Raw genomic sequence first — 21653 nt, forward strand, 5'->3', positions numbered from 1 at the left:
TCCAATGAAATCTTGAAGGCCGGAGTAATTAGAAACATTCATATTTGGTTATAACGCAGCTGTTTGTCAGTGACAAATTGATTTGTTTATCCTTCATCATGCATTTAATACCACAGCTTTCTCAACTGACCCAACGACATCTGCTACAGTACAACTGGTCGTCTGCCTATCATGACAAATAATGACTTAAGTGCTCATCATCTCCCTCTGCAACATGTTAATGATCAGCTGCAAAGACCCAGAAGGCAAAAAACAGAAGCACATTAAACTTGAACTATCTCATATGAGGCAGCAGTGTCCAAGTCTCTTCAAAATGCAGACAGAGCTTATAAAAGAAGCCAAATCTATCAGGAATTAGAGCTCTGTAGGGAATGTGGATGACTCACAATCAGCCAAGCAAAACATTAGGTAGACACAATCTCACACACATGCGCGCACACTGTTCCACTGCCTCTGTGAGAGTGAATTCCCAGGGAACAGACTTCTGTTGGCATGGCTATAGAAACAAAAGATTGTGGTCAACAGCTGCTGGTAGTGTAGGTCCGTGCTGAACATTGACACATCCCACACATTCAACAGTGAGCTATTGGAAAATGTTCAGGTAGAAAAGGCCTGTCTAAACATGTAATTCAGAGAAGTTAAGCAACTTTTTTTTATGGTGACCTTGGGGAATGCCCCAGTTAATGTTCATTCAGTCAAGCCTAATATAATCATAGCTCTTTTAAGTCTGAGTCATAGAGATGGGATGATAAATGTCACAGAGTATCATTTTTCCACTATCATAACTTGTATAATCTTCTTTTATAGACTTTTATGAGTCTAGCAACTTGTTTTTGTAGTTGAGGTCTGGATAAACAGGTCATTTAAAATAGTTATGTTACTTTTGGTTTTGATGTTGACCTTGGGGAGTGTCCTTCATTTAGGCACATTGAATGAAGCTTGCCATGATCAGAGATATTCAAGGTTTGTGTCACAGAGTAATGAAATACTATGTTTATGAAATGCATAGCTGAACTACTTTTTCTGTCTGTAAACCTTGGGGAATGTGATGTTAATTTAGTTATGTTATTGTCATGATCAGAGATGTTTAAGGTTTAAGCCTTTTTTTTTAAATTTAAGGATATTGAAATTAAGGCTCAATATTTAATGCTTTATAAAATGGTGGCCTTTGGGGATACTCTACTGAACATGTTAATTTTTTCAATTCAATTCTATTTATATAGTGCCTTCCACAATCAAAATTTTACAGTCAACATATGTATCAGTTGTTGATATTCAAGAGGTATCTAAGGTTTGGGTTACAATTAAATCTTTATCATTTTTGTCACCATTTTAGTCCAGTGGCTAATATTCTCAAAGGGACTTCTGTCACTGTCATTGTTGTCAGCAATCATATATAATACTCCTATTCTTTTCATGTACGTACTCACAGCTGCAGCTTATTTTATGTTTGTATGATGTCCTTTTAAATGTGGTCTATTTTTTCAGAAATAAAATAGCCAGGCTTTCGAAAGGAGTCTCTTTCGTTTAAACTTGTTGAATTCTTTTTATTCGAAGATCCTAACAAGGCTGCCCTTTAAACGCGTTCATGAATGGAACATTCTGCCAAAAAGTTTTATTGCTTCACTATGTCCGTAAACATCCATTCAAGGCTCCCATTTCTAATATTTACCCACGGTATTTTCTTCTTTCGTCTCTCCGCAGTTCAAAGAGACTCCCAAACCCCATGCAGATGTGAAGCGCAGACTACGTGGTTGTGTGACACTGTACGTGATTGGCGGGCGGGTTTGTGTGTCTGGGAACCTGCTACTGGTTTTCCATCCCCTCGCACACCCACCCACCCACACACGCACGCACTACACAACCGCAGACAGACAGACGGTCTCTCCGCAGAAACGGCAGCAGAGGGAACAAAGTCTCTCTCCCGCAGCCCAGAAACCAGCAACTGCCGTAGAAGTGGAGTCGAGGCGATGTTAAACGCGAAATGCGACCGTTTACTCTGAGGGGACAGCTAACTATAAGGAAGAGGCTGCCGAAAGAAGTGAGTGAACTGTGACAGCAGCTGTGAGAGATTAAGCCAAGGATTTTGTGGTTTGCACGTGGAAAGCATCGCTGAAACACATCGGTGAGTAGCGTTTAAGTCACGCCGTACCTATGTTTGAGAAAACTGAATGTGCATATTTGTAGTTTTCCGCATGGAAAAAGTTTAATTTGTGCTTCAGACCGACGTGGCAAGAGTTTGTTTTCGCAGAATTGATCCGAAGTTACTTAAATTGCGTCAACAACCTTTTGTGCCACTTTGCGGTGGAATCGGAACAAGTGTGAGCGCGCGTGTAGCTCATCAACTATCAGTGCGTAATTTAACGTGGAGCAAACATGGTGGTGAAGAGTTATTACCTTTTGCTTTGACAAAATTAGAATAATTAAAATTAATTAGCGTGTGGAAAATGTGTCTTGTTTGTTTGTTTTAAGGCGTCCACGAAGGTGAACCGCGCCTCCCTGTTTTGGAGCTGTGTGTATAAACTAAGGCTGTGGTCACGGTGCAAAGAAATCGAAAACATATCCATGTGTCATATCTTGAATTGTCCGGTTTTCACCCCCGTCCTATAACATGGAAGTGCAGATATTCCAGGGAATTCCAAGAGAATTTGGGTGTTGTCCAGCTTGAATAGCTGAGTATAATGATAGTAGATTGCACTTTTGTATCATCAGTGTGTTTGCTCATAGAGCAACATGAGACATTTCTTTCACATGATCGCAGTATTAACTTATAAGATTCTAAAATTCCCGCTTAACATTTCAAAACAATAAGGTCACTTTTTTGAGGCCGTAAGACATCTGATGTTTGTGGTTTGTGCTGGTGCTGATGAAACCATTTAGAGGGAGGTGGTGACAATCAACCTTGATCCTGGTGTTTTCACCAGCAGAAATAATCAATATCTGATTAACATTAAACCTTAAATGTTCAGTGAATCATTCGGCCTGTCAATGGTTGCTTCTCTCTGAGTGTAACAACATTTAGCAGCCATATAAGCATACTGAAAACGTGCTTTTGGTGCTGTGTTTTGAAAGAAATGTTTGGTGTACTTGTATGTGCTAAAGCAGAACTGCCCCAAGGTATACACAAACTATGCAGCTGTTAAAAGCCCTCAGGGGCCACCTGGGGCCCCAGGACAAGCAAATGGATATTTTCAGTCAAAAACATTTGCATAACCAAAATGTTATCGTTTTGGAAACATCCTTGATCGGGCTGGATGAGACTGGGCATTTTTGCCATTATTATTCAGAGGCTTCTGAAAAGGGTTTTACGAGCTTAAGGGGTTAAAACATTATCTCTGTCCATGAAAGAGTATGTAATACTTTAGATTTTTTGAACATGAACATCACTGAAATTAGAGATAGAAGACGTGACTGTTTACAGAGACAAAATGTCCCTTCGCTTTATTTCAATGTAATTTTAATATTTATACCAAATTACTTGGGCTGGCTCTTTGCTAAGTCCAGAGATAGGAAAAAGCTAGTTTAAATTCAAGTGTCTCTGAAGGGCAATTACCACACGTCTTCACCGGTGTATCTTTGTGACAGGCTGGGACCTGGAAGCCCATTTGGTTCAGATTAACAGTGAGGCTCCTAATCCTGCCCTTGTGCCTCCCAATGCTAACCCACTTACATTAAAATGTTGCTTCTTTTATGAAGGAGTTCAGGGCTTCATTTTCTCTGGCGCACCATAAAAGATATGTTTATGCATTTTCACGTACTTCAGCACAACTATGTCCAGCGTAATGTAAACTCTCGAGATGGCTCCCTCCCTGCGTGTCTACCGTCTTTGCTTGTTCTGTCACCACAGAGGACAGACATCCTTGTTTCTTTAGTGGATCATATTGTAAAAAGAGGAACAAAAACCTGCCTGTCAGTGTTTCTGACAAAATGACAGTAAGATGTGGAGTCCCCAAGGAATCTGAATCACTAAGGCTGTGGTCACAATCCTTGCTTCACAAAAATGATGTGTTCTATGCTATGATCTTAAACAGCGCTTTGTATTGTAATACATTAAAATGGAGAAGTTGTAAAGTTAGACACAAGGCTGTTGCTGATTTTGCTCTCAGTATATCATAGCTTATCTTTTATATGTAAGCTTATCCTTATGCAGACTAATTGCCCACTCCCTTTTGTACTGTTAATGCTTCAAGCCATTGCTCTGGTCTATTATTGAGTCACTGTGGTAATGATCCCTGCAGTTGTGTTTGAGATTTCTGTTGGTAAGTGCTCCGCGTTTGCTTTTCTACTGTTTACCAACCACTGTTCAGTCCGTCCCAAATGTTTTATAGCCATAAGGTGCTGAGGCTATAAAGAATGAGCTCATTTGGGGACCTGGCATGTCATTCATTGATTCATGGTTAGCCCATGTCTCCATGGCACTATATAACCTTCACTAGCAGCTGAGTCACCCAGGAAAATGGATAGTTGAAAATGAAGGAAATGAGTAAGGTGCAATTCAACCTGCTGCTTTGATGGAGAGCTATTCTTTTTTTGTGATATGTGGTTTTCATTATTTCATAATGTAAAATAGACATCAGTGGGACATTGGTATCTGTTCTTGTGCACATTGTCATTGACCTTTTCTCCCGCACTCTACAGTGTACATTGCTTGCCTTACATATTGTAAAGAAAAAAGGCGCGCAGTAAAAACACAAATCACTGAGGTAGGATGAAGTTACGGGAAGCACCTCAAGGCAAAAAACGGGTTTGATCTTGTTCTCTCACTGGCTCCTTGTCAAAAGAACATTCAGACAAGCTGCTGTAATGCTTCTTCAAGAATAATTACAAATACAAATTACAGTATTAGCATCTCTCAGGATAGCCAGCTATGGATTCTAACATGGGTTTCCCTGTTCATGATTTGAATATCAGTTTGATCCCCATGTTGAGCACACACTTTTCACCTGTGTGCAACCTAAAATCTCTGTACTGTTCAATTAGTGGTCCTTCTCTCTTGTAATTTCTTGTCTCGCCAGTGTTGTCATGCACACAGTAAACAGTGTGGTGCAGGCTTGGTGTAACACATGAAACGCCTCTTCATTTGGATTTGGATGTGAGGAATCCCCATGCCCTGCTGTCTCAAACAAAAAAAAAACAAACAAGAAAAAAAAAGTCTGCTTTTCACCTGAGTGTGCTAAAATGAAGCGTGAGGAGAGGGAGCAGCTCAGAATCTGCTGTATCCGAGTGTCAAAGAAAACAGTGCTAGATGCTGAATTTGCACAGAGTGGTTAAGACGCAGCACTGGTTGTCATTTCTGTTGGGAAAGTTTGAGATAACTTATAAAGCCAGGTGACTTTGTTTTTTGTGCTGTAGTTTTCACTCTGTCAGCCCGGTTTGTTTTCAAACCCTCTCTGTACATACTGTACAGCAACAGCATAGCAGATTTGACCAAGTTAAACATATTCAAAGATTGCTGGATGTCTGAGATAGCAGAAAAACTATGTTAATGAGCTTTGCTGACTGGCAAGCTCATTGAGTTGTTTCTGATGGAGGGATTTGGTCCTGCGTCTCAAAACTTGGACAGCCAAATCAGGTCTGAAGTCTCATCCAGCTTGAATAAGCTGTCCTACCCTTGTGCTTCTTTTTGACTTTGTTGTTCTGTTATTCACTTTCTACAAGGCTACTTCAGAGAAATATCCTCTGTCTTAATGTTTCACAGCCAGCCTCAAAGTAGAGCTACCAGTGAGAGAGAAGGAGAGAGAGAGCTGTTTCATTCCCCAAGTGCAGTTTTGGAGTGGTACATTGTGGAAATACTGTTAAAATTATGGGCTCTCTTTTACTGACTTGTCTTATGAAATACCAGAGGGAGTTTTTCTCAGTGTGAACTGGAATGTTTAGTTGTGCGACATAATAATTCTTGGTGTTATTGGCCCTTATGAACAAACATGATACTTTTAAGTGACCTGTGACTGAAACATTTTTACTGCGTGTCAAGTTTTTTTTTATTTTTTGGGGTCTGTTATTTGTGGCTTGATGCAGCACTAAGGTAGGATTAGATTTTAATGCATCACTGTCTGACACTGGCACTACAGAAACAGCAGGGTAGACAGTGTAATCTCTCAATTACTTTAAGAGAGGTAACATTCACCATCTGTGCATGTGGTGATGTTGGACACCGCTCACTCAAAGTGACACTGTTGTATGACATCACTCTCTAAAGATGTAATTTGTGAAGATGTTCTCACCGTGGGAGCTTTTTCTGCAAAGTCAAGGCCTTGTACAGAGCCAGGAGTCAACATGAAAGACATGCATGAGAGGCAGCAAATGAGGCAAGTGTTTTCTTTCATACATCTTTGAGAGTGCTGTTTGGAATGAAATTTTGTCTTTGAAAGTTTCCAAAGTCAGTCAAATGTGAGTGGGAGGAATAGATGCAGAGGATGAATTGCTTCAAGAGGAGCATTATGTTGTCAATTTGAGTTGGTTATCTTGCCAGATATCATTATGTTCTAAATTTTGCAGTGTAGGTTTTGTAAATCATATTCGTTCAGCTAAGGTTTTGTCTGCACCCTAACTGCAAGTGATATCTCTAACATTGCTTTCACTCTTGCTCTCTGCTGTTGACAGACGGACTGTAATTCCTTGTCTTGTTGCTGTCTTACCCGCAAGCAAAAATGCTTGTTGACACACCAGTGCAGTGACTTATTGTATATGCTTACTGAATGTTTTCATTTGGTAAGCCATTGTCCCTGTCTTTCAAATACTACACATTGGTCTTTAGAAACACACTGGACTGTAAATGTTCAGAATGTTTCTTTAAGATATTAGTGATAGATAATTCTTTCCATTCTTCTTTGAAAAACAGTGAAGTCCCAAAAGCAATCCAACCTTTCTATTTTTTGACTGTTTTCTTAACGTTAGTCCAAGACTCCACTGTTCTTACTGGTGCTGGATTTTGCAATTCTGGCTATGCACACAGAAGGGATTTGGGAGCTTTCCCATATCCAGTTTAACAGAAGATTGTAAACATGCAAAGGTTAGGTTGAATCTGTCAGACTCCAAAAGCAAAAATATTAAATATATTAAGTTGTGGATAATTTCCATTCAGTGGTGGGCGTTCTCTAAGAAGTAGAGATAAAAATCTTTTCCCATGCTTATCACTCTTTTTCTGGTGCTTATGCACACATACATTTTTGTATGCCTAACCCCTGCCCTTACCTTAACCTAAACCTAATTCTAGCCCCATTCCTGGAACCAAGCTGTAATCCTCAAACGGTCCTTGGAAATGGAGAGCAGTGCCCAAAGTGCCCTCACTCTCCAGAAGTGCTCTCACTCTCATGGTTCAGAGCTAATTGGAAAAAATTGCAAACACACCTTCAGTTCAGTGTGACATAACCCAAATCTTCCACCTGTCTTCTGGGCACCTCTCCTGTGCCTCTGTTGCTTCTGCTACTGTGGCAGGTTACCATGGGCTTGTGAACATAGGCTGGAGAGCAGGACTGTGTTGATACATAAAGAAGTGGCTGCACAGCTAACTCAAAGACCCCACTCCGATGAGGTCTCGGGAGAGCAGTGAACACTGACTGAACAGATTACACATGAACACACCGGGCAAGAGGAAAGCAAGGGAATGAGCAGGAACAGTGCTACTCCTGTGACTGCTTGGCAATACACAGCCATCGTTAATGAAGTGTTGTTTAAAGGGGCTCTGCTTGAAAATGGGGTGATAAGCAGCTGTAAAATGTATGTACGTCGTTTTCACTGCCACAGCAGCTCCTCGGCTCTCACCAATACAACTGCTCAGCCCTGCACTGTGAGCATTGCATAACACTGCTCAAAGTCAAACCATAAGCTATGCATTGTAGCTGGCTACATTTCACAGCCTGGAGCCTCCTGTCTGCCTCCTCCTCCTCTTCCTCCTTCTTGTTTTCTTCTTGAATCCCCCATTCCCTTATCCCTCCTTCCTGTCATGCTTCAGTGGGCCACCTGAGGGGGGATATGTGCTCCCCTTTGCCTGGTGACAGCTTGCAGGGAGATGTGGGCAGCCTTCTGTCTCAGCTGGAGGATGGTGGAAAGAGGGAGAGATGCTGCGGATTAGGGCGTCGACAGAGAGAAACTCCGCTGGGTTGATTTGTTGCTAGAGAGCAGTGACTTTTCTACAGATAATTTAGATTTTCTGGTTTTGTTTTCTTCATTGAGCGATACATTTAAGTGAAAAGGGAAGGAGAAATAAAATGATAGATTGCTAGATGAGTGGTTGTGCATGTAAATGAGTACAAATACAAATGTGGACAGTGTTATGTATGTATATGTAGGTTGGTTAATGCATAAAATGATCGAGAATCTCTTAGTACAATTGTTTTGGCCAACAAGGCAAATGAAAATCTTCATTACTCCGGTTGTCTTCAAATTGTGTAGAAGGTATATGCAAGTCTTTAAATCAACATACTTGGAGAACATGTAAATGCTAAATACATTCAGAACTGACCTCAGGATATTGAAATACCTTGTTATATCCAGAGGACATGATGCCTAAGTTTTTTTGAGTACTGTACTGTTTGTGCACTTTGAGGTTGGACTGGCACAGTACAGGTCTTGCAGTGTTTATCAGAACTCAGTATGACATGGACACAAAGCTCAAAGCAGAGTTTTGCACAGCTTTTCCATGGTGTCTGGCTCACTTACAAGACCCCAATTAAAAGAGCTTTCCTGCTATTGACAGAGGTTTGAGTGCTTGTGATCAATAGTGAAATATTTTTATAGGGAAATGTTTAAGTCTATTTCCTAACTGAAGTGTTGAGATGTTGGACATCTTTTAAATTCCCAAGAAAGACGTTTATTAGCCTTTCTAATTACTCTCCACAAAATCTTGGCCTGGGTTTTTGTTTACTGTTAAGTCTTGCATTGCTGAACGAGCAGACAGGAGGGGAGATGGATGGGAAGGGAGCTTATTCAATAAGGCTGTGAACTGTCTCATGCAGAAACAAGTGCACCAAACAAAGTTTGTAAACGTAGAACTTCTACAGCTACAAAGACTGGACCTTTGTCATCATGGTAACAGGAATAAACACATAGTTAAGGCTGAGGAACGGTCATGGATTGGTTAGGTTTAGGTACAAAAAGTCTGTAGCTAGGTTTAGGAAAATATTGTGGTTTGGTTTAAAATAAGTACTAAGGGACCTTCATCATCATGGTTATAATTCCAAACACGTGGTTAAGGTTGTCGTTAAGGTCATGGTAACAAGATTAATTGCTACGATCACCAGAAATCACATAAAAATAAAATGTAACTACCGGTCATAAGAAGCTACTTGCACATACAACCTGTAGGGTTGTATTTCATAGGAGGACTTTCTCCTTGTCTTTTATAGGAGATGTACACAGTAACATTAGTAATGCAGTGTAATACGGTGGCCTTGAAATACATTCTGCCATTGTGAAACCTGTTAAATTTGTGCAGGTGACTGTGTCACAGTGGTGATGATTCAGGTCACTTTATCAGCCCTCTGTATTACACACGTTATCTTTGTCTTCAATGCCTTTCAGTACAAAACCACCACTAAATGCTCTCTTAGAAATTAAACCTAGAGCTCACACAAAAATTGAACAATAGTGGCCTCATGGAAATAGTACTTACTGAAGGGCTATTTATTAGATTGAGTTATGTTGTAGCAGTGGTATTGTGTCCAAAGGTTTTATGTTCCCCTGCTTTTGAAGTGCTCTTTCTGGCTTGACGTAATTCTACTTTAACAGTGACCACCAGTCAACAATGGCAGCCTTTCAGCCACAAAGTCTGGAGGTGGAGAAGTTGGCTTGTGCACTTTTAACTGCTCATGTAAATATTGTACTCGTGCAGGTTTTGCTTTTATGACAATCAGTCGGTGAGACTTTGACTGTTTGACTCTGCTTCTCCTCAGCTGGTGAGTGCTCACTTGCCCTCACTAAAGCTTGCTGCACTATTTGTGGTCTGTTGTTTATTAGCAAGCCAGTTTGATGAAGGCGTTGTTTTGCAGTCTGGCTTCCTTTGCCCCGCAATAGAGTAATTCATCCACTGGTTGAGACTGACAGATAGATGGGTTCATCAGGGTGGTCTGTGTGGTATGTGGTTGTGAGCGCTTGTGCGCCTGAAGCAAATGTGTGTGGCTGAGAAAATGATTAAGCTCCATGGTTCTCAGTAGAGCATTTGGACCAAATTAACCTACTTCTTCATGACTGTATCCTGCACATAAGCCCGGTTATTGGCAAATAAACACAGTTTTCCCAGACACCAACAGACACACTGCTGTGTGTCTCGTAGTACATTCCCAGTCACCAAGAAATAAATTCACTAATAGACGTTAGCTGTAATAAACATGATCGCTGTTCTGTATCAGTGAGACTTAACGGTACTCTTAAGAGCATCAGCTGAAGTCATTTCATTTCTGCAAGTGGCAGTGCTTCCAAGGAGAACATTGGCAAAGAATTTAGAGACATGAAGCATGGAGACTGGCTGCAACACAGAGATGCAGCTATTCTCCATTTTTGGAATGCTGTACTCTCTCTGTCATTACTTTAATGTGCTGTACACAGTGAGCAACAGAGAGTGTACCAGTCTAGATTGGCTGTGTGCGTGTGTGTGTACTTCTGGAGTGATTTCACTGAGGCTGTGAAAACGCAAAAGACATAACAAGAAAAAAATAATAAGAAATAAGAAAAAAACTTAATTCTGACACTAAAGATTTTATTTTACATTTTTTTACCCTAATATTTGCTCCTTTCTCTCAAAATATAGTATAGTTTTATCATCAGGCCTTTAACTGCTCACAAGTCAGACATACAACCTGTGACAAGGGGTCACATGGCATTATAGTAAGAAGTCACGGGCAAAAAGGGTTGGGAAGAACTGCTTTAGTCTGGCCATGCAGATAGTTTTGGTTTTATTTGCTTATGTTTTGAGTCATGTACCTCTGACACATCTGCAGCCACCCAAATGCAGTATAGGTGTAACCCGCACCATATCATGTTTTTTTGTTTTTTTTTCTTTTTTTGTAATTTAGGAGACTTTTGGAAAGTGAGACTTTTATGTTCTATCACTAGTTAAACTGGTCTATCATTTCTGCTTAATTTCATCAGCCGTTTTTTTTCCCCTTACTTTCTTCTCCTCTTCAGTGAAGAGTGGAACTCATCCTCTCCACTTTAAGTGTTTGCCACCTCTTCACTCCTGCCTGCTACAGAGATGAGTGCCAAGTCAGCCATCAACAAGGAAGTCTTCATACCCCACGATGAGAAGATGCTTGCTGCTGTGCAGGTGAAGCGGAGGACCAAGAAGAAGATCCCCTTTCTGGCCACTGGTGGTCAGGGAGACTACATGACCTTCATCTGCCTCTCAGGTCAGAGAACAAATAAAATTTCTCTTCTCTTCTCTACTCTTCTCTTCTCTTCTCTTCTCTCCTCTCCTCTCCTCTTCTCTCTTGTTTGGGTTTAAATTGGTTTTTTGTGCTTTTCTATGTATTTGTGTATGTCACTCTGTTTTATCCCAAAGTCACATTTCAGCATGTCTCCCTTAATTCTCCTGCTAATGTTCACACTGATGAGCATGTTTACATTCCCTCTGCCAATACAATGACACGCTAAATCAATTTACTGCTGGGCTTTAGGTCAATCCTTTTAAAATAGATTAGATTTACGCTGAAATTGAATAATCGCTTCACCAGAAATTTAGGGTTTAATTATTTTGTTTTCTTCTTCCCCTACTTTAAGCTGAGATATTGCTTGTTAATTGAATTAGCCATGCATATTATTCATAAGGAGAATAGCTAGAGCCTATTAATTTCAGTGCCAGCAGAATTGCTTATGAAGATCAATGACACTTCTTAATCCTACAGTTTTAATGTGTAATAAATTCTGCTTTGGCAGTATCTGATCACATCACAAAAGGTTCAGAGTTACTTAATGTTGGAGGAGTTTTGAGTATATCTCTATAGCACAAAGGCTAGTAGAACGTTTTCTGTGCAGGATTCAAGTTCAGGGTTTCCTTTCAGATGTTACTCTGCTGAAGCCTCTGCGGAGCCTCTGTTTACACCTCACAGATTAACCACAGGTTTCTGAGAATGGACACTGCTTTTCCAATGGGTTTACGATGAGTCATTTCTCCTTTGATGTGAAAATGAGTATTAGTTGATTTTCACTTGTTGTAATCTTATCAGATCCCCAGCAGCAGCCTTCACCTCTGTGCCTTGTTTGAGCTCTGTTGCTCCAAAATGTATTAAAGTCACTGGGTGTCCTAACTGCTCGCTCTGCTTGGCATAATTGAATTGCATGAATAATCTGATAACCTTCCTTGAAAATTTTTAATTATGATTAAAACAGAACACATAATATAATTTTGGTGACCCGATGGCTGAGTGGTTAGGGCTCATACCTCATGGGTTTGATTCTCGGCTTACCAAACCGTTTGCCAATAATAATAATTAGAAGAAACAAATACATGAAATAACATGGATATGTAAATGAATCCTGAGTGGAAAGCTGCTGGTTTAAATCCCAAATGTGGCAGTGACAACTGGGCAATCAGCACCTTTATGTTTTACCCTACACTATTTATATTCTGTAATTTTCTTTGATATTTTTATGTGTCTTTGTGATATTGACATGGATAGTCTTTCTCTCTGTTTTACTCTTCACACCATTACCTTGCACAGGAATACAGAGAATAGTACATCGTAGCAAAGAATGGCATTTTTCACATCATTACATGTCAACAACAGCCAAGGGTATCATGGAGACATACAGGGGCGTAGTGATTTGAGCGCTGTCTTTTTGCAGAGCATCCGTGTGTGAGCATAGAGGACCCATGTGTATGACCTTGTGTAGGGAAGCAGGCCCCCCTGTTAATGTATCCTTCGGCAAGGCACCACATCCACCATACCAGCTCTGAATGCTGTTGCTCTAGATTAAGCCTTCAACTAATGATTATTTTTTATCTTCCTTTAATCTTGTTGTTTAAATCAAAATTATTAATTTATTTGTTTAGTCTATATGTTTGTATTTTGCACTGCAATTTCCCAAGTCCAGGTTGACGTCTTTGAGTTACTTGTTTTGTCCAATCAACAGCTGAGAAATACATGCCCTCCTTTTGAGAAGTTGGAACCAGTGATTGTTTGGACTTTTGCTTGATAAATGATTTAAACAATCAGTCAATTTTCAAAATGTTGCTAATTTGGGCACTTTGGGAGTGGCCTGGGGTTTAAGGCAGTGACCATGAAATGCAGTGTCCCTGGTTTGTGTCTGGCTAGGGACCTTTAGGCAAATGATATATTTATGTAGAATTGCCTGTTCTTTGTTTAGTAATTTCATTTTAACCTCAGGTTGTCTCAGTGGGGCTGCTCATTATTTTACACTGTAAGGCTGTGGGCGGTGTGTGTCAGTGTAACCAGTGGACAGAGAGACTGACTGATTGAGGCAGGGTCAGTCTTAAATCCCTGGTGACGCCTCAAGGGGTAGCCACTTAGGACTGCCTTACAGTTGCTATCAGTGGAGGATTTATGCCTTGGATCTCTGTATCAAATGGCTGGAGCAAGATAAGTTGGTTACAGTCAGTGACTCCAACCTTGCTGTAAGGATGGAGAAGCCTAATGTTGGACTGTGTGACTGAAGGGAGTGTGGGCTGTTGCATCCTTACTTTTTTTTTTTTTTTTTTTAACTTTTTATATAACCCAACTGAATAGGTGTGTTCTGTTTTTGTCTACAGGGAATGTAAGTGGGAGTCAAGGCTCTCAGTTTGTTACATAGAAGTGAGAAAACTAACTGCCATTCATTCACTGTCGTCTTTGCTTATTAGACGTCAGAGAGACATCAAGCTGTTTCATCCTTGAAAAGCCTTTTGTTGATTTAGTGTTGATCAAACCTGCTTTCCTTCAAAGTGCAATATTCTGTAAGTGTGAATGGATGTTACATAATGTTGAGAAACAAATCAAGAAACTGCTTAGTTTTATGGCCACTACTGCCATCACTACTCCCCCAAGTTTATCTCCTGCCATAGTCTCCCTGTTAAAAAGGTTTTTCTATCTGCTGTATATTAACAGCCTCATTACTAAGCTGCTGTTTTGTGGCACATATGGGAGAGCACAGTAGTGAAGGCAAGCACTGCCATGTAATTCACTTAGTCATGCGGCATTTCTTCAAGCCAGCCAAGCATTGTAGTGAGTTTTGTGTGTATTTTCCTGTGTGTGCTGTATAGCCAAGCCGTGTGTGGGAAACCAGCCTGTGCCCGCCTCCCAACACACTGGAGATACTAAGCTGGTGTGTGTGACTTTGAGCGTTCAGCGTGTGTGTAACTTTGTGAAAGCACTGTGTATGTATATAACGGTGGGGGAAGGGGGTCACTGACAATCTCATGGCTACAGTAGGAGATAGTTGAGGCCCGAGGGCCTTGCAGTGGCAGAGTTATGTAATCTGTGGCATGTCATGGCTAAAGGAAGCCTACAGTACGAGGAGCTGTACCGTAGAGACAGCCCCAGGCAGTTCATTCTCAAGCTGAGCAGGGTGCTAGGATGAAACACCAGGCCATCACTGCTGCTCTAATTCCAGGATCATATGCTCTAATACTATCATAAGAGCTGACTGAATACAAGAAAAAAAGAAAAAGATATTTTCCACTAGTACGTGTTATACCGAAAATACCCTTACTTGCCGTTTTAAAGTTTCTTATCTGTTTGGATTTAATCACTGCTTTTATAGGCATGTGAAATGGATGTTATGCAATTGACTTTGTAACTACAGCAGTCAGTTAGAGCTGTCTTTTCAGTGTGGGTGAGTCTGAGTCTTTGAATTAGCTGTTTGTTGAGAACATGGGCTGCTTGTCTTAGGTAGGGTACTACATCTATCAGTAGAACAAAAAGGCCTGGACATCTGCCACTTGGAGAGCAGAGTGTTCCTGGAAAACAAGACTGGTTCGGCTCACTTTGCTGACTGTTGTTTGGCTTTGGATGGAATCTCGGAAATCAGTCAAATGTCAGCAAAGCAGAACAATACTATTCTTAAACTTGAGCATCAACACAACCCTGATTTCTATTTAGAGGAGGCTTCTTGTCCACCAAGCTTAAATCAGTAGTATCTGTGCTGACTGAAAAAGGCTGCTAGATTGTTTGGGTGCATGATTAAACTCATGTTTCGAACTTATTTGGTGTGGGGTTTTTTTTTTGTTTAAACAAACTGGTCCATTTTGATTTGCAGTAATCTGTCACAGTGTGCTGCGTTTCAGTCTTGGTCTTGTTCTTAGTCTGCTTCCAAGTTAAATCTGCTGTGGTTTGATTGTGGTGAGAACACAACACAGACCAATCACATTATGTGATCTATGTGATACAAATTAAAAATTATGATAAACAGATTTTTCTGATTGCTTAAAATTTTCACGTTGCTGTACTGGGTCAAGATGGATCATTTCTTTCCTCTTTTTCTTGCCGCCTATTAACAGCAGACAAAACCTTGACTAATGTTCATTATCAAGTGGCGTCTGTGAGATTTATGAGCTTTGCGTGACCACCAGGGGAAATGTGTGTTGATGCTTTCACGCCAACATCAGTGATCTTGAGGACATAGGAGTGTGCTGGAGCGAAGCCACAAGATCAACATGGACCAGGTTGGTTAGTGAACTTTCTCTTTGATCACTGGGCTGCATGCGGTGCCTTCATGGCTGGACCTCAGGGCTGAAACACTGGACCGCCCACAGAATGTTTGGCAGGAGAGATGTGAGGCCAGTTGAGCTAGATAAGACACTGTGAAGGTTCACTGGTGTAGCCCATTAAATCTACATGGCATTCATTTCATTTTTACTGATCTGAGAGGAAAACATATTTTCATTCCTTTCCCCTCCCATTTCTCCTTTTGAGAAATTCTTGTTCTTATGATTTTTGAGACCTCCTTTTGCCCTTGTGTACATCTGTTTGTGTTTGTGTGAATAAGTACTACAGGTTGGCAGCTTTGGAGGGTTTAGTGAAGGAAATGAGGAGCCATCTGCTGGTTTCTAAATCATATTAGGAAATGCCATTGTTTTGATTTCCACTACCTATCCTTGCCCGATTGATGTAAGCCACCATCCTGCTCCAAGTTATCTGTCACCAGCACATGCTATTTGTGCTTGGCTGCACTGATGCTTTATGTTAATTTGTGGATTTCCATGTGGGAAGAAAGTGGGTATCCATGTTTATGGGTGTATTCATGCTCTGTGTTTATGCAGGCATGTTATTTTGTGGGTTGGTTTACATGTTTAATGTAATCTGTAGGCTGTGTCTTACGTATGTGATATGCCAAGAACTAAATGCTGGTATCTTGGTTGGTGTGTATCTCTTGTTGTGGTTTTTACAACCTAGCAGTATATGTCCCCGGGATGCCTGATGCTCAGTTGGACTGTGGTGAAGGGGAGAGGGAGGAGGGACCACAGATTGCATTTCTTTGTGTCTAACGATAGGGGTGGTAATATGCCGCCCCTTATTGGTTTGGAGTATGAATTTGACAATTGGCCCAGTTCTTATTCATTGTTCCTTTAACTTATGACAGCTGTATAAATTGCACTCACACCCATCTGTCTTACACCCACGTTAACAGTGAGTCCTCTTCACTGGAGGAACAAAGATCTCTTACTTTCTGTCAAAGAAGCGCATTCAGTACTAAAGCCCAGTATCAGTGCTTAGTCTTACTCTTACTCTTACTCTTTAGACCGGAAATTCCACAGTTACCACACCAGTTTGTGCACTGCACTTTCTACTTAAGTCCATTCATCATCACTGTTCTTTTAGCTATTGATTATTTGGTGAGATAGATAGGCGAGCAGATCATGTACCTCTCTGGTATATTAAGCTACTTTGACCATTCAGAAAGTCAGGTCGGTTACGACCTTGGTTATTCAGTCTAACTTTCATATAGGCAGATTTTAGGTTTTTGGTGTGTTTGCCAAGGTTAGCCCAACTATGAAAGTGTTTCATGTTTTTGGGGCAGTGCAGAAGTCATAAAGAATTACTGTCAGTATTCAAGCTTAAAAGCTTATAATGTAACTCCTGATGCTTTTGTTCATTAGTGACAAGTTAGATATTTTATTTCCCCAAATGTGGAAAATAGTCTTTGGCTTTGCAACTTGAATAAAACCACTAAGGACAGACATCAAGAGACGACGTGAACAAACAACTCAAGATGCAATTGTAAAAAAAACTACACATTCTGTATATGTTGTTTGCTTCTTACCCCTTCAACCTGCACACCATTTCCTGTTGGGAGATAATCGATTTCAGCACAGTGTTGGACTATACACTTTACAGAATTTTCTAGTTTGGTTTAACTTTTACACTGCATCTAACTGATAGAAGTTTTTTAAACATTACAGGGAGCCTGGACAAATGTTTGCTAACGAGGTTTAGCCAGGCGTGGGTGTGTGGGTGGTCTGTGTTCTGCTGTGAAGAATGTTGCCTTCTGTGGGTTTCTCACAGGGCCAGTGTAGCAGCAGTGACTGATGCTGGCCCCCCAGTATTTACTGAGAGCAAAGACATACAGCCCACTCACACAGGACCAGATACATCCGCATGACACCAATACCTCATTTGCTGCTAAGGTATGTGTGTGCGTATGTGCATTCATCCACATGTGCGTGCCATCCATACCAAATCTATTTGTATCAGTGTGCTGTGGAAGTTATCTAGACTAATTAGGCTCTTGCAGCATCTCAGCTCATTTCTGTGCCAGACTACTCTCTAAAACATGAACTGTCTTCACTTTTGCCCTCTCTTATCATGTCATCCTCCCCCTTATCCCTTTGCCTTAAATCTACTCTTGACCAAGATGAGGTTTCTTAAAAGTCTTGGGAATGGCTTCAGTGCTTGAGTGACCTGAGCTTAGCCTAGGAGAGGAGAGCTCTGATCGAAAGTAAAAGGTAAGAGAAGTGAAGGGCAGATGGCAACGTGAAAAGATTAAAGTGATGGAAGGGCAGTCTTTTGGAGGTTTTGAAATAGTAAGACAGACAGGCCATCAACACAGACACAACATACAGACATGATTTAAACAAGTGTTAAAAAGCTGATATTGGACCTCACTCATTAAACTTTTAAATTGACTGTCAACACAAATATTAAAAAAAGGTGTGTAATCTGGCAATACTTTCCAAATTGTTTTTTATGAAAAACAAAATATATATGGGATTTGGAAGCCTTGTAAAATGATTTACACAAATCTGTGATTTGATCTGATTGTGTTTCTTTCATAGTGAATTCTTGGCCATGAAAAAGTACATAAAGCACAAGTGAAGCAGTTTGCTGTATACAGCAACTGATTAGCTGAAATGCAGATGCTGCTGGAGAGAAAATTGTCTGCACTTATCTGTCTTATTGAACAGATTTAGTGCTTAGTGGGTACTCTTTCCTACTGTGCAGTAGCTAAGTAAATATAAATGATTACTTGATATCCCACCAGTAGGTTATCTTTTTGACGTTACACAGTGGATGGTATAAAATAAAAAATTTTGGCATACTCAAGAAACTTAGTTCACAGAAAACCACTGAAATGTTTGGACTGCTGCGGCATGCCTGACCTTGACGCTTGAATGCTTGCAGATGTTTGGTTGTCATCCATTCCTCTCACCGTCCAGTGGCACCTGGCACCTCATCCATTTCACTTGTTTGGGAAATGTTTGTCCCCTCGTGTGGCCATAACATGAGGCCTGATAGCAGAAGACATTTCTGATTTCTTTTTTTAAAACAATAGGAATGGCAATATTTGTAATAGTTGTTGTTGAGCTGTGTTTGTGGGATCAAATGTGATTTATCAACATTTTAGCAAGGGTAGAAGCAAATTTATCCATTTGCATGTTTTCTTATTCAATTTATCCAGTTTAAAGATGGAAAATAGGAAAACATTTGTGAAAGAAGCCCAGTGGCTTAAAAGACGTGGCGGCAGGCAGTTGCATAATAGAGTATCCATGGTCTCTGATGTCTTTCACTCGCGCCCACACACACATTCTCACAGCAGGTGGAGCCAGACAGATGAAAGGTTCAGGTGCTCTGCAGGTGGACTGAGGTGTGTGCGGTGCTGTGCATACAAAAGCTTCTCTCTGTAGAGTCAGCCTGTGTGTTTCCTCCAGTCCACAGAGAATGAACTGTGGTGTGTGTGTGTGTGTGTGTGTGTGTGTGTGTGTGTGTGTGTGTGTGTGTGTGTGTGTGTGTGTGTGTGTGTGTGTGTGTGTGTGTGTGTGTGTGTGTGTGTGTGTGTGTGTATACATGTTGGGAACTCAGTACATGCCCCAGTGGTTCTGACAGCTCTCTTCGCAGTACCTTCCAATACCAAAGCCAAACTGCCTATCATCAGCTCCTCCTCTGTCCTTTTAAAGTCCAGTTCACTCTATTTGCCTTCTGTTCATATAGCCCTTTGGTTCACAGAACTCCCCTACAGTTTTGCTTCATGATCCCCTCATGAATCAACCATAGTCCTGTGTGCTGTTCAGCTGCCTCTGCTTTTGTCTTGTGTGTGTGGCTGTCTTGTTTTCCTGCAGAAACAGTAGGGTGCTTTTCTTTGTAGCAGAAATCTGTTGATTGCTGTGGTGGAGGCAGTGCACAGTTGTTGGTTTGGAAGGCTCAGCTCCATATAACTCCTCATTCACTCTTTGGCTGCTGTTGATGCAGCCCCACTCTGTCTTTAGGACTCTCTAGGGTTCCTGCTTACACTGGAGACACTCAGGAGGTGGGCAATGGAAATGAAAGACATGAAACATGGGACTGGGGTATTCTTTCATTGTACCTTGCATGCTTAGGGAATACATTTGACTTCAGGGAATTATTTGTGGTTAGCTGTGATTTGGGGCTGATAGTTTTGTTTACAACTGTTTATAGTTGTTGTGATGTAATGGACTCCCCATCCTAATACATCTCTAAATTTAAGTAGTTGTACTAGTGTTCTGGTCGTGTATGCACCACAATCATTGGGATGAGGTTCATTTCAGTCGTTATTTTTGAAATGAGGAGTGGTTAGAGCAGGCAGTTTAATTCATACGGCTAGAGTGAAGCGGTTTTGTTTCTGGTCTCCTCGCCGGGGTGTACCGTTGTTATTTTGAATTTTGTGGATGTGTCGATGGCACACAACAGCGGGGAATGGCCCAGGGCGATGAGGTGATGTAGCCACTTAGGGATCATTGAGGAGGTAATTATTCAAGAAGAGGACCACGCCACACATGTTTTTGATACTGTGTACTATGACCATATGTATTAGCTCACTAATAGAGCGAAGACTGTTTCAGCACAATTCCCTCTGTACCTGGAAAAAGTCATCTTCATGGTGTTCTCAGCTTTTGTTTTGTGTAAACAAAGTTTGCACCCCAGATCCTCATCTCATCTGTGCAGTGTGAAATGAAGGGGAAAAAGAGTAGGGGAGGAGGAAAGAAAGAAAGAGAGCGCTGTAATCAAAGAACGAAGAGCCCTGGCCTTATAAAAGTCAGCCAACCATATAATTAGCTGATGCTCTGTTCTTGTCAAACTAAGAGCCCTCACAGCTAAACATTTAATAACCAACTTTACTCAATCCAATTGACTTTCCAGCACATTTCATTTGTCTGTATAAAAATTGACTCTGAAGATATTGACAGTACAAATGGCTCGTATGACGAAAAACATTTTTATGACCTGTGTCTGGGTTGTAAAGTAAGGCTTACTTCAGCAGCAGTTCATCCTTATTTCGCAATGTGTTGACATTAGTTGAATATTACAGAGTGTCCAACCATTGCATTATAACCCTGGGCATTTTACGAAGACACTTTTCTCACTCTGCTATAATAATTTGGAGGTAATAATGGTCCTCCTTTAGGTCAAGGAGTTGCCAGAGGAATGACAAAAATAGCCACCTACTGCTGGGGGTAAGGGTAATTGATCTTCTTTGTTTCTACCCTTTTAAAAAGAAATTCACATGTCCTTAACACTCTTGAGACCTTTTCCTTAGCTCATCAATTCAAGTCCTCATTCTTGTCTGGATCCTCTTTGCTGCACTTGGCCCCTCAAAGTGCATTTGACGTAGATTTGGAGAGAGAAACTTCTGCTACCACAACAATGAAGTCAGAGTCAGTGTTCTGGAGTGTTTGCTTTCTAACAACTCTCTTCTGTCAACTTGTAAGATGCTTCCCATTCAGCTATGATATATCTCTTTTCCACTGTTTCTTTTCTGTGAAATTTCTGTGCAATGGCGCGTTCTTCCAGCAGTAATTGAACAAATAGGACTTTTGTTTGTCTCCTATGGCTTCTGTTGACTAGGGGAATCAGAGTATGAATGAAATAGAGTATGAATGAACCATTGGGCACCGTTCTTCCTCCAATATTTGGTCTTAAATCTTCTCCAGCTTGGCCACATTCACTATGGAAATTACTCATATTGGACAGTTTGGCTGTTGTATATGGTTTTCCTGAAATATTTAGGCCACTTGCTCAGATGAGGTAAAACAATTACTGTAGTTCACTGACAAACTTTGAGTTGTTCTAGGCTTATGTCAGCTGCATTTGCATCACATGTCTTGATTATGCTGCAGAAAAAACAGTTTGTCTCAGAAGCTACAGCACCCCTTAATGAAAACACGAAAAACAAACAAAGGGAACTTGGTAATGTTCTTCCCAGTGGCAAGGGCCATCTGTCTTTCAAGCCTTTACAAAGGCACAAATAGAATGCCTTGGGTATTCAAG

General features: G+C 40.8%; 1 protein-coding gene across 2 annotated transcripts in view; it reads left to right on the plus strand.

Annotated features, from left to right (window-relative positions):
- Positions 1-1860: 1860 nt before the first annotated feature.
- Positions 1861-21653, plus strand: part of stxbp6 (syntaxin binding protein 6 (amisyn)) — a 56678-nt gene continuing 36885 nt past the window's right edge. Inside the window, exons 1-2 of one of the 2 annotated variants that reach the window (XM_041061515.1) lie at positions 1861-2125; positions 11125-11345. In XM_041061515.1, the coding sequence (XP_040917449.1) occupies positions 11192-11345 (154 nt within the window). In that variant the 5' untranslated portion in view covers positions 1861-2125; positions 11125-11191. The remainder of the gene's footprint in view (positions 2126-11124; positions 11346-21653) is intronic. The other variant, XM_041061516.1, reaches the window with a different exon arrangement.

The sequence above is a fragment of the Toxotes jaculatrix genome, chromosome 17, assembly GCF_017976425.1.
Source record: "Toxotes jaculatrix isolate fToxJac2 chromosome 17, fToxJac2.pri, whole genome shotgun sequence".
Lineage (NCBI taxonomy): Eukaryota > Metazoa > Chordata > Actinopteri > Toxotidae > Toxotes > Toxotes jaculatrix.